Source organism: Eublepharis macularius, chromosome 11, assembly GCF_028583425.1.
Source record: "Eublepharis macularius isolate TG4126 chromosome 11, MPM_Emac_v1.0, whole genome shotgun sequence".
NCBI classification, from domain to species: domain Eukaryota; kingdom Metazoa; phylum Chordata; class Lepidosauria; order Squamata; family Eublepharidae; genus Eublepharis; species Eublepharis macularius.
Genome location: NC_072800.1, coordinates 71,643,270 through 71,656,876, shown reverse-complemented (window position 1 = coordinate 71,656,876; position 13,607 = coordinate 71,643,270). Strand labels below are relative to the sequence as shown.

Here is a 13,607-nt window from a genome sequence, read left to right as displayed (position 1 = left end):
TCACTTAATACCTTGCTGTGTTAACTGCCACAGAATAATACAGTTGGAATCATTGCATTTCCTTACACACATGCTGTTTTATATTTGAAACAAGCCAGAGCTGATGAATTGATGTAAGGAAAGCAATTTCGAAACCATCCCCCCCCCCCCAATCTCTCCCTGCAGGATTCTGTAAGCTCTCAGGACAGACCTTGAGTAGGATTTCTCTTCCCCCCTTTCTTTTCCTGAGACACACCTCTTCTCAACATTCTGCATCTCCTTGAGCATATTAAGTTCTCATCAGGCTCTCTCCGTCTTTCAGAAAAGATTTTTCTGCATGCCTTGGAAATCTGCTGAATATGTAAAAGTCCATCTCCTATCCAGACATCGGCACGAACGGGGAAAAAAACCCTGAACACCCTGTTTGACGTTCGGTGCCATCCACAAACAATGAACATGAACTGTTCCCGGACTTGTTCGTTGTTTGTAGGGGCCAGAACCACCCCCACCCCCAAACCCCAGTTTCAGAGAGATTGCACCCCAGGAAAGGCATGATCCATGTGACCCCCCCCCTTTGCTGTCATTTTCTCTTCAGAGTGGCAAAAATGGGACTCTTTGCTGGAAGTACTTTGAAGGGTTAAAGCCAGAAGGAGTTCAGAGAGTTCAGTCCCTCCCTCTGGTTGCCAAGGGGATTGATTCACAGTGGCATAAATGGAACTGCCTGTTGGAAGGCAGCTACTTTGACGGGTTACAAACTGCCCTTCCCAATGTCCAATACCCATCAGATTTGTAAGGGATGTAGTCCTCACTGTCCTCCAAAGACCCCCCAAGTTTCAGAGAGATTGTACCCCAGGAAAGGCATGATCAGTGGGTCCTTCCCTTTGTTGTCATTTTCTGTTCACAGTGGCAAAAATGGGACTCTCTGGTGGAAGCGACTTTGAGAAGTTACAAACTGACCTTCCCAATGTCCAATACCCACCAAATTTGCAGGGGACATAGTCCTCACTGTCCTCTGAAGCCCCCCCCCCAAGTTTCAGAGAGATTGCACCCTGGGAAAGGCATGATCCATGGGTCTCCCTGTTGGCTGTCATTTTCTCTTCACAGTGGCAAAAATGGGACTCTCTGCTGGAAGTACTTTGAAGGGTTAAAGCCAGAAGGAGTTCAGAGAGTTCAGTCCCTCCCTCCGGTTGCCAAGGGGATTGATTGCAGCAGTCGCCAGACTGTCTGGCTTGCCGATGGGCTGCCGAAGGCAATGAACAAGGCTTTTAACAACCACCTGTTCGTTTAGGATGGGGCCTCGCGAACAGCTTGCTTGCGAACAGCAGATTGGGCTGTTCATGGTTTTTTTCTGTTCGTAATGCTGTTCGTGCCCATGTCTACTCCTGTCATTGGATGGCTAGGTTTCCCTCTTTCATGATTGGCATGAAGGTCAGCTTCTTTACTGTCAGATACAATGATGTCTAGAATTCTGAAAAATTATCCTTCTAAGTCCTATTGAAACAGGTTTGAGAAATTGGATTTGTGCTTGTTAGCCAGACTTTCTGAACAGCCCACATTTTCTCAAGACTTTGTCCAAAGCAATCACTTCCTTTTTCTTGTTGGAAGAGCTGACCAAGACAACAACCAAAGGTGTTAGAGTTGCCTGTTTTTGAGGTAGTTAGATGAAACTAGAGGTTCAGGTGCAATAAAAATTGCCTTGGTAAAGAAGGCTGATTCTTGAGGTCCCTAACAAGGTTTGCTGTTCTTGATCACAAATCTTGACAACAGCTTAATTTACATAAAGAAAAACTGAGGTTGTGACTTGTCTTAACTGTTATGTTTGTGTATATCAAAGTTCATGTGCAGTTTTTTAGAACTGTATGAATGTAGCACTTTCTGTGAGCATAACAACTTCAGATGATGTGTATAAACAATAATAACTGGTGAGTGTCTGTTTCATTATTGATCTATGCATTATGCATATTAAAGTCGTCTATGCAGGCCCTGGCCATCACAGATGTGTGATGGTGATGATGAAACAGGACATTCTTAGAGGTGGCCCATCAAGGAATGCCTGTCCCATCATTTTTGGCTGGTGCCTAGTATAGTTAGGTACCAGGTGAAAACTCTCTTGTTCTCTAGGGCATTTGTTTGATATGTATATGTGGTTTCCCTTCTGTTTTCCCTGATTATTTTTAAGTATGGACTGTATTGATATTTTATTGGAAGGATTTTTGGTTTGTATTGGCATTTTTTCGGAAGGATTTCTTAATATTTGCTGGTTTTTGCATTGTTCATTTTATAATTTACTGCTATGGAAACTACCTTGGAAGCAGTGGAAAAGAGTTTCAGGAGACAAATCTTTTCAGTAAAATGAACATATACATAATTTCAATGTATATCCATCCACACTAAAATACCAATGGCTGTGTATCTTTTTCAAACAAAAATTGATGGTCTTTATTACATTGTACGGTACAGTAGCAGATAATGTTAGAATACAGGCCCTTGTGTTGCTGGATATTTAATCTTGGATAACAAATGTTGTTTGATCCTTTTACAGAACTGTAAAATACTTTAACTGTGAGAAATGTAAACTTGGTAGAAACAGCAAAGAACAGTACTGATTATTCTACCTTTGACAAAGTGGAAAACTTAAAGGTCGGTGTGTTCTGTTTTATTAATACAGTAAAAATTTACAGTGTTGTTTTGGGCTTAGGTATATGTTCTTTAGTGTTTATTACCCCTTAGTTACAGTTAAAAACTGAGGTCCTAGCTTGGCACATTGGTTCAAAATTTTGATGTAGTAAATTACTTAATAAATGAAGGTAAATGGACATCCATTTGTCTTAATAGCGATTAAAAATCTCATTGACATGATTAGTGTTTTCTTGTAATATGTAAGAGTGATGGAACGCAGTGACCATATTTTTTATCATTTAGCCTTACTTTATAGCTTCCACAGACTTGTTCTAATAATGAAGCTATGAAGGATATGACAAGAATGGCGATATTAAATTTCTCTAGACTAACAGTAAATTTTTCCACTCTGATGTCAAGAATGTTGAGCATCTGGACTCTGCAGTATGAGTGGTTTACCACGTGAACACTTTCCCCAATTTTTTAGCCATTTATTCTCCTCCTAGGAACTAGCTGTCTTATGTAGAAAATAATAGTAACGGAAACTGCTCTCTAGAATTGAAAAACTTGTCTGCTGTTCATTTTTCCATTATTTGTAAGAATTATTATATTTTTGTAAGTCTTTAAAAAATAATACTGCTATTATAACAGTGAGTCCAAATATTCAGTAAGACGGAATTGAGGAAGACAGTTCCGCGGATGCAGACAACTTTTACAAGTCCATCCTATAATAATTGGTATTGGTCTTTATTTGGGGTGGGCTTTAAGACAGTTGACCTTGTGAAACTCTGAGAATACTTGTAGTCTTGTTGACATCTTGCAGTCATGCATTCTTCCTGTCTCCTCTCCTATCCAAAACGTCACCTGAAAGCTGATCTATCAGGTTTCATTAATGTTGAATTGATCTAAATCTTTTTTTTCAAGATAAGGTAGAAAATTATGTGATAGGATTTACCTTTATCTATTTCTGAATTTAATTTAATGACCAGTGCTAATAAATACAGGTGCAAATTTTATCATCATTATGTTCTTCAGTCAGATGGTCAGATGTTTCAGTTAAGCAGCAGCAATTCATATATGACATGTAAGCTTAACTTTGCAATCCATCTATAGGTGTAATGGGGGATCTCCTCCCACTTATTTTTGAGTAAAGTTTGAAAATTTCTTGACCATTACTATATAAAAAATGAATTCCAGTGTAAATAGCACTTTTTCCACTGTTCTATTAATGTTCTATATTGTTTGTTTGGAAAATTTCAGTGCCGTCTAGGGAATCTACATGAGACAGCTTACAAAATAAAACATGTATTTATTTAGAAAATTTATAATAATTTATATATGAATACATAACGTGCTTTAATTGCTCTTTCCAGATTACATGTGTGTTAAAGGAAAGTTAGATGACAACTTTGTTGCAAACTGCCCAGCTGTCCTGTTTTGTTTGTTTGTTTTTTGGAATTGCTTGTTTGGACATGACAGATTTCAGAGAAAAAAGTCTGTTATTGCAGTTTCCAGCTTTGAAGCTCTGCTGACTTGATGGGGACTAATTGCAGAATGGTTAGGCAATGTTGTGAGTGCGCAGGAAACATTACCTTTTTTTTCATGTAAGACTGTAGTAGAATTCCATCTGGAGAATTCAGCTGCTAAAATCACGTTTAAAAGATTACAAAAGTTTAAAATGGTTCTGGGGGAAGAGCACATGGTTAGTTAGTAGTGAATTGATGTGAATAGATCGCTAACCACATTCCAGACATGCAAATGCATATTGAAAGTATTAGTCTAGGCTTGGTGGTCTTTTGTATTTAACCAGCAATATCTCTTTGCACTTTAAGTGATTAGAATCTTCCTCTTTTCAGCAATACAAATATACCTGGGTGAAATGCATTTAGACTTTCCTGGAACAAACCTGCTAATTTGAAAAGCATAGATCCTGTACAATGTACCACTACCCTTGTCTGGTTAGACCTACAATTCTTACCTGGCTCATAAGTATGTGGAAAGAAATATGATACAACTTGTCCTAAGTTTGAATCAAGTGAAGTTAATTACATGGTTCGGAGGTTATAAATTTGAAAAGACTTAGTCAAGGTCATCTGTAACATTTCTTAAAGAAAAAAAATGTTCTCAAAGTTCAAATTCAAATTGTGTAAATTGTTGAACAAGCTTTTTTTCTCCATTGTCTCTAATGGTTCATTCTAAAATCTTAGTTCAGGTTTCCAGGTTTTTCATGATAGCAAGGCACCTCACAGAATTTGTTCTTGAATTTAAACTGCAAATCCGCATCCAGCATAAAGGGGCTCGCAGACTCACGGACAGGCGACATTACAGCTGGGATGGGAGGCTGAGAGGGGGAGGGCAATTAAGTTGTCATAACTGGTTTCTAAAAAGATAATTGACTCAAATATGTTCCAGTGCATGATAATAGCTGAAGAGTCCCAGATACCTGTACCTAGACTTCTACAAACGAAATTGAAACCTATGTATTTGAAATTTCTTTGCCACTTCTGGTACTCATAATTTAATTTGACCTTTATAATAAAATTATGCCTGGGTTACAATTCAGGAGATTGTATGACAGTAATAAGAACACACATTTTTCTGTCAAAGTGACAGAGAAATCATAATGCTGCTTTTCTTGTCTGAGGCAAGTAATTCCTATCAAGAGGGGCCGTGCCAGACTTCACTGTTAACTGACCTATGATTCAAAGCACCGTGTCTTTGGAATAGACTGGTCAAACTTTGTATAATCTAGGATTAATTTAAATTAGATTTTGGTACCACAGCTAACTCAGACAAGAAGTACAGACAAGCCACTAACTCCTGACATGTAGCCAAATCCTGTCAGCTGAAAACAGTAGCTGGATAAGATGCAACACCTGCTTAGTCAAAAACTTTCTGTCCAGGGCTGCAGATAGGAAAAAAAACTTGAGAAGTAACTCCTTCATTTTTTAATTTTTTTTTACTGGAGAGAGGATCAAATGCTTTTGAGGGGAGAGAGAAGCACTTGGAGAGTGGGCAGCTGACAAGGTATAGAATATGTCCTCAAATGTCTGCACTTCAGTAGAAAAACTTGCGGCTGCAATATAGGATTTCGAGAGCATGTCAGCAACATGTCGTCCTGCATGTTCCATAGGCCCAAGGGCTGACGACATGGGTTGAGGTGGGGGGGGGGGAGAAATGGATATACATTGAAAATATCCTAAATAAAAGAAAACCACACTGCGTGTTTTGATAAATACTTACCTTACAATGAAAAACTGGGTCTTTAGAATTGAATGTGTTGGCTGATGGGGTGGGGGTAATAATTAATGGAAATGAGAGGATGAGTCCTCAAATGCTTACAGCGGGATGTGCTTCCCTCACCTTGAGTATCTGCACTAGTTTGAAGTGCAAAATATACAACTAATTTTGGGGCATCTGAGATGTGTGGCAGTCCTTTAGAACTTTATTCCTTTAGAGTTTTATTCATCTTTCATTTGGGGGAAGTCCTGCCAGGGCCCCCAGCAGCACAGGCAGCCGCCCCTGCCAAGCAAGCGCAGCTCCAGCATGCTGCCAGCCTTCTACAGGGATGCACCACCCAATCACAGCAGCAGCCTAGTCAACTGGAGTTCCAGGCCTCCACTCGAGGGAGGGGCCAGCGTCTGGCAGCAGCCAACAAGCCATAACCACTTCCAGCCTTCGACAGGTTGCAGCCGGCGAGGATCCAGGCCCGGGTAGGCCCATGGGACAGGGCCATGGGGCAGCCTCTAGCCCAGGTGTTGAATCTTAGAGTTAGTTTGGTGAAGTGGTTAAGAGCACAGGACTCTAATCTGGCGAGCCGGGTTTGATTCCCCACTCCTCCACTTGAAGCCAGCTGGGTGACCTTGGGCTAGTCACGGCTCTCTCAGAGCTCTCTCGGCCCCACCCACCTCACAAGGTGTTTTGTTGTGGGGATAATAATGGCATACTTTGTAAACCGCTCTGAGTGGGCATTAAGTTGTCCTGAAGGGTGGTATATAAATCAAATGTTGTTGTTGTTGTTATTACCCTGGCATGGGCACTTGGGGAACAGAGCAGGGTCTGCATTAGAGGGGAGGGATTTAAAGAGGGCTCAAGCCCCCAGCCAGGGAGGAGAGCAGAGGACTGACCCTGCTTGCTAAGGGTGGCCTCTCAGGTGGGAAGGAGTTCTCAGGATTCACAGCCCTGACTCCTTACCCACCCCTTCTGAGGCCACTTGAGAGAGCCCTCAACTGAGTGGACACGCCTTGAAATGATGGCCGACCAGGCGGCCGGTGTCAGGAGCCACCCTAAGAGGCCAGGGACTGCAGTGACACAACAGTGGATGGGCAGATGGTGGACCCCATCCCCAGGGATCCTCACAATTTTAATTTAATTTGATATTTATATTCTGCTTTTCTCCCCAATGGGGACCCAAAGCAGCATATAACATCCTCCCCTCCTCCATTTTGTCTTCACAACTACTACCCTGCCAGGTAGGATAGGCTCAAAGAATGCAACTGGCAAAAGGCTACCCAGCAAGCTTTTGTATCAGACTGGAAACTCTAATGGCACTCCAACTGTTCCTCATTCCCAAAGAACTTAAAAGTACAATCTTTTTCTGGAAGCAAATCTCACTGAATAAAATGGGACTTACTTCTGAGTAGACTAGAGTTGCCAGGGGCCAAAGCAGGAGGGTGAAGGGGTGGGGGACAGTGAAGTACTTATCTCCTGTGTGTGCACTCCCACGTTCTCCCATTGCACCAGAAAATAATGTTATTTTCCAGTGCAATGGAAGAATTGCTATGCACACTGAAGCCAAGCTCTTTGAAAACTGTCCCTTTGGAGATGGTTTTCACTGAGTTCTGCTTTGGCATGTACCACTACTCTATTGTGTTGGAAAATGGAGTGTGATGGAGGAGCTGCAGTGTGTGCTGAAGTGGAGCTCAGTAAAAACTCTCCTAAAGGGCCGTTTTCACAGAGCTTGGCTTCAGCGCACACTGCAATTCCTCTATAGCCATGTGATGCGGGAGTGTGTACATGTGCTCTCCACCCCGTGCCTCTCCTCTGCCACCTGCCAGGTGAATGGGAGCAGGGTAGCAGGTGGGGGTGGGGGAATAGCAAGCCTAGAGTAGACCTGCTTAGATTGCTTCCTGAGTCTGTTAGTGGAAATAAGGTTAACACAGAATATACACACTCTTTTATTTTTATAATTGAGACTTTGGGGGTTGCTTCGTCTTCTAGTCCTCAGTGAAGGCAATTCTTGGACTTAGGGTGCTATTCAATATTCACATGGCCTTTTATGAGGGCCTTACAGGAACCACACAGTAGGCTTGATGAAAGCAACTAAGAAACAGATTTATTTTAGTGGTATGAATGGCTTGGTTTTTTTCCTCCTTTTCTCCAGCCCTCCTGGGTATTATATTAACAAAGTTACTGAAGAGCTAGGGCCTAAAAAAGTGTAACAGTTACAGTTATAAAGCACATTTCTTGTTTGAATATGCAATGGAAAGGGTTTTAACTTTTAATTGTTTGACAGGAATAGTATGCAAACCCCATGTATTTTTGAAATACCTGTAGTTCCTAATGGACTCCTTGCCTAGTCAGCAGACTTCCTAACTAGTCTCCCACTGAAATCCAACAACCTACAACTCTGTCAGTTCAACCACCAGGTGGTGGCTGAAGATCTCCTGGAATTAGAACTGATCTCCAAGTGACAGAGATCATTTCCTGTGAAGAAAATTGGTGCTTTGGAGATGCACTCTATAGCATTATACCCTGCCCAAGGTCCCACTCCTCCCCAAACCCCTCTATCTCCAGGTTCCACCCCCTGCATCTCCAGGAATTTCCCAACCCAAATCTGGCAACTCTAGTTGGACAGCAACTTAACTGCCAGACTTCTGCTTTTTAAAGAACATTCCAAGCCAATTTTTGAAAATGATTGATACTCCTGGAGGGTGGATCTAGAAACTATCAGTCACAGCCAGTTACTAATTTTCAGTATAGATTGGTGGTTTTCAAACATGTTCCTGGGTTTACTTTTTCAGTAGTTCCTCACTGATGATCAATAATGGCAGGCAGATTTTCCTGAAAATTCAGCTACCTTTAGGCAGAAGTGACCCTTGCACTTGGGTGGGAGGAGGGAAGAAGGAGGCCAGCTACACCTCTCAGTAGCTCTTAACAGAAGGCCTCGGGCTGCCATCCGTGGCTCTACCCCACCCTTGCTTGCTGGCTACAGGACATCAGAGGGATGCAGCTAGGAAGCTTCCCTGTGGTCCATGCTGATCCTTTAAAGGAGGAGGAGCAGAGGCAGCTCGGCCTTTTTGTCAGCAATTCTACCCACACTCTCTTGGATTTAATATTTTGCTTCTGGTATTTATAATGGTCCTTACTGTGGTGTCAGGTGGCTGGTGGTTGGCAGAGCCAGGAGGAATTTTGCTCAGGACTGCAATTAGCCAAAGACTCTGAGGTTTTTGCTTTCCTTGTAGGAAAAGAAACCTTCCCTGTGTTTATTGAGTGTACTGTTAAATATGCATTTATAGTCAGTGTCCGAGGGGTGGCCCCGCTGACCCTCAGACTGGCCGGCCCCCTCCCCCCACCAACCCAAAGCCACAGCTGAGCGATACTTACCCCGCCAGAGCTACGGATGGCGTGGGACGAGCAGGGGCCACTGCAGCACTTGGCGGCCCGGCCACAGGCCCACCGGCGCAGCCAGGGCTCGTCGCCGCTGCTGAGGCCTCCCAGCAGCCCGCTGAAGCAGAGAGGAGCCGCCGTGCAGCCGTGCCAGGGACGCCCCGGGAACACGGTGCGCAGCCTCACCGACGGTGCGGCCCCGGGCTGAAGGGTGGGTGCTAGAGAGGAGGCCGTCAGGAGCTGCAGGAGGTGCCAGGATGCGGCAGGATGCCAGCGCAGGCGCCCAGAAGCCCGGCAGGCCCCGCATGCCAAGGAGCCAGGCGGGGGCAGGACAGCCTGCCCGCCTCGACAACCAGAGACGCCCCAGCCCAGCCCCACTGGAGAGAGGCGGGCCCACCAGCCCATCAGATGGGGCGAGGGCTGTAGGGGGAAGAAGAGGGAGGAACGCAGAAGGGATGGCCAATCGCCCGGGGGCAGGTGGGGCAAACAGGTGTGGTCGCATCTGGCCCATGTGGTAGGGGATAGCCTTTGGGGCGGGTTCATGGTAGAAGGGGTGGAGTTGGCCCTAAGGGGGTGGCTATTTAAGGAGGGCTCCAGACCCAGGCTGAGGAGGAGAAGCCAAGTCTGCCCCTGACGCCAAAGGGGCAGCTTGCTGGGTGGAGACCAGTGCAGAGGAGCCAAACCAGCTCAGATACCGGCACACCCTTTCTGAGGTCTAAAGGGGGAACCCTCGCAGACCCGGGACCCACCCCGGCCCAGGCCGACCAGGCAGCCCGCCTAGGCACCCCAGGAGGGACCTGCTCCGGGTGTCTCTCTTGGATTCCGACCCGCTGTCACCTCTAGGGGGCACTAGGGAGCATGACAGTTTCACCATTGCTTTGTTTTATATGCAGGAGGGTAATAGGTGTGTCTCCATTGATGACGGTAACAGTGAGGCACAGGAGGCATACCATATACAACCTCTTGAGTTGTAGCATTATGTCAGTTTGCAAAAGGTTTGAAAATCCATGATTGTTTGAGGACTGTTAGATATTTCTTTATGCTGCTTAGTAAAGCAGTAAATATGCACTGAAAACTTACCCATCTTGTTTCTTTCAGTGAAAACTTTTAGCCAAATGAGCACTCAGTCAGTTCTTCTCTTTGGCTAAACTCTATTAATCTTCTATGGCTCTTATTTTACTGGCTGAAAATGAAGGGATTAGAACGAAAAAGTGTGAAGTTAGGTTTGTAAAAAATGGAAATCGTCTTTCCAACATCATTATTGTAAGGAAATGCTTTCAATTAACATTCATATAATAAATAATACAAGTTTGCAATTGGTGGTAATTCAGAAACATAGTGTTAACTTTAACTTTCCACTTCTGTTTTCAACAGTGCAATTTCTTTTTATATGGAGGAAATGTGTAGTTACATGAAATATTTACTCTTCTTAAAAAGAGATGGGATGGAAAGAAATCTTTAATGTTCTCTTAGTCAGTACTGTTTAAGAATTACTGTTACCAAGTATTTGCAGTTTTAATGAGAAAAATAGATGCCACAGTGCCTGTTGAATACGTGTGGCTCACTGATAAAAGCTCCAATAGTGTTCACTGGTTTGCTGAAACACAGTTATGTATATGTTTTCTACTAGGTGCATTGCTTTTATAAATCTAACGGTTGAGCCAAATGCCCTAGTTTGAGCTTAGAATGTTTAGATGTTTGTGCAGCCACTGATACAAGGCAGTATTTTGATTAGGTTCAGTGTTTTTTATATCCAGGAAAAATATCAATGATTTTTGTGCGATCACGTGAGAGTATTATTTTGAGGCATAAAAGTAGCATTTAAAGCAAAAGTGAGTATTACTTCCTCAAAGCATATAGAAAATGTTTGAAAAGAATTTTTTTCCAGTAAGCTTTATTAATGTTGGGGGGGCATTAGTTTCTAGGAGTATTGTGTTTAGTTTTTAGAAGAGAAAGAGGCATTTGAAACTTCCAAACAGCGTGTCATAGTGGTAACCTACAGCATAACATTTTAGTATCTAAAATACATAAGCATAACATTGATAAGGCTACTGATAATATTATGCTTAAACTTCAGTGTCTTTGGAAATAGTAATATGGCAATGTCTTTAGGAATTTTTTCTTGTGATGAATAAATCTTTGTCTGATCATGACCATTTGTTGTGAGGAGCTAATTGCTCTGAGTTTAACAGAGCTTACTTCATAAAGAATAAATGTGTTTGGTGCTGGAGAAGCACATATTGTCAATAACTCAAATTAGCAAGTGTGGTGGTTATATAGATCCTGCTGGTGTTGGGGTGAGTGAGTGGGATGGGACTAAGAAGATGATGGGAAATGCACTTCATCTGTTTTACCCCTAAGAAATCCCACTGGAAAAATTAGACACATGCTCTGATTTGGTATCAGCTCATGCTAGGTTACTTCCCTTGAGAAAAACTTCTTTAAGTCATGTTGCCAAGTTTCTTGGACAGCAGCATGATGGATAGTTTAGTACTGTTTGCTACTATGAAAACACTGTGCTACTGTCTGCCCCAGTGAAACAGCTGTGAGATGTACTTACAAATGACTAGGAGCAGTCATTGCTTTAATCCTTTTTAGAGAAGCCTGGATAAGTCCTTTACATATATCCTTGCTCAATGCCATTTACACATGTATAAGGCTTTTGACTGCTGTATAGATAGCGTTGAAGTTTTTATTCTGCTGTGCATCTGTTACACCCAAGTTCTTACTTTTAAAAAAGCAGTGTATTGGTGAGAAATATTTAGAGAAACCACAAACTCTTTTTAATGGACCACCCTATCCATTTTCTATGTTCTTATAAGGATGTTTTTCCTATTCATGACTCATTTCACTCTAATATCAAGGGAAATGGAATAACAATTAAGCAAAGGAATGTGTGTGTTTCTGGGATTTGTCTCTTTCCAAAAGGCGCTATGGATTCTTGGTACAATGTTAAGTAAATATATTCCTATAGAAGCTTTAGCAACTGTTAATAAAGTAAAAAGTACTCCACTAGTAACTCTTAAAAAAAAATCATCCCTTCCCTAACTCAATGTTTTTTGGCTGCTTCCAAGTCTTTTGCTGGTTTAATATAAAATGGTGGAGGCAGCATGTTACACAAGAGGGTTAAGTGAAATTAATGAGATCACCCTTAGCCTTCACTTCTTGTGTTATTTTCACTTTATAGGTTTGTATGAGCTGCTGGCTTCGTTGCCAGCCCAGCTGCAGCCACATGTGGACAGCCAGGAAGACCTGACCTTCCTCTGGGATATGTTTGGTGAAAAAAGCCTTCATTCACTGGTAAAGGTAAACCACACTTAAATGCTCATTCTCTTTGAGAAGCGCTTATGGAATAACATTTGGAGCAGCCTCTAGTAAACCAGGAATCAAACTGTTACTCAGTGAAAACAAAACAGCCTTGTTTCATCTTTCTGCTTCTGCGAGGGATGGAAGTTGTTAAAGGATTCTACCAAAAATACAGAGATGATTTCATTTAATAGTGATGTTTTGGCAGTATACACTAATGCAACAAACATATGATGTTTGCCCTTGTTTAGAATGAGGTAGCACGAAATAGTAGCAGGAAACCTGAGACTCCTTCATGGTCAACATTCAAGGCCTGGAGTTTAGCTTAAATAAACAAATGTTCACAGCAAAAATTAGACAGGATATATTTTTGAGGTAAAAGATGGCAACAGTTCAGTAGCCACATTAATTTAAAATAATTTCCTTTAACAAAGTCAACTGAAATTCTAGTAAGACTTTCTAATTGGCTTGCATCCATTGAAAATTGTGTTCAGCATATAAACATATTGAAGTAGATCATGAATTTGGGAGGGTAATTCATGGATGCATCCAGTGAAAAATGTTAAGTATTGACATGTATTCGACTCTTGAACTTGAAAAATGCTTTACAGTTTTTATTGTAAACATCTTGTAAATGCCAGCTGAGTCACTAGTATAATGGTTTTGCAGATGAGGAGCTAAGACCGAGAAGGACTTGCCTAAGGCAACTCCTGTACTTTTGAGCTTGAATTAAATTTGGGTCTCAGCCCTTGGTTGCAGAGGAAGTTCTGTATGGGAAATAGGAAGCAGCTGGGCTCCCCCTTCCAGGAAATGTTGCACTGTGATGAATGCTGTAAGGATGGAAAATGGGGAAGCTAAAAGGTTCCATTATGCCCTTTGCTGAACCCTAACTGTGTGCACAATTGCCTTATTCTAAATACCATTTTTGTGCTAGAGGTGCAAGGCACATACTCAGTACTTGCCTGTGGTTTGGAGCTTACTGATTTTTGAAGCCTTGCCAAGTATTGGAATCCTTGAGAAGTGCTGTAAAGCATCTGAAGTTGAATAGGGGTGGGAGTGGAAGTTTAGCTAGTTAAAGAGGCATGCATTTGAAA

General features: G+C 42.3%; 1 protein-coding gene across 5 annotated transcripts in view; it reads left to right on the top strand.

Moving 5' to 3' along the window:
• Positions 1-13,607, top strand: part of MPP7 (MAGUK p55 scaffold protein 7) — a 162,936-nt gene that overhangs the window by 41,234 nt on the left and 108,095 nt on the right. For 3 of the 5 annotated variants that reach the window (XR_008597834.1, XM_054991352.1, XM_054991351.1), the window contains exon 3: positions 12,395-12,513. Coding sequence is in view for 4 of the 5 variants with exons in the window: in XM_054991352.1 (XP_054847327.1) it covers positions 12,395-12,513 (119 nt within the window). In the remaining variant the exon portion in view is untranslated. Of the gene's footprint in view, positions 1-2,571; positions 2,620-12,394; positions 12,514-13,607 lie in introns of those variants that run through there. The other 2 variants (XM_054991354.1, XM_054991353.1) reach the window with 2 other exon arrangements.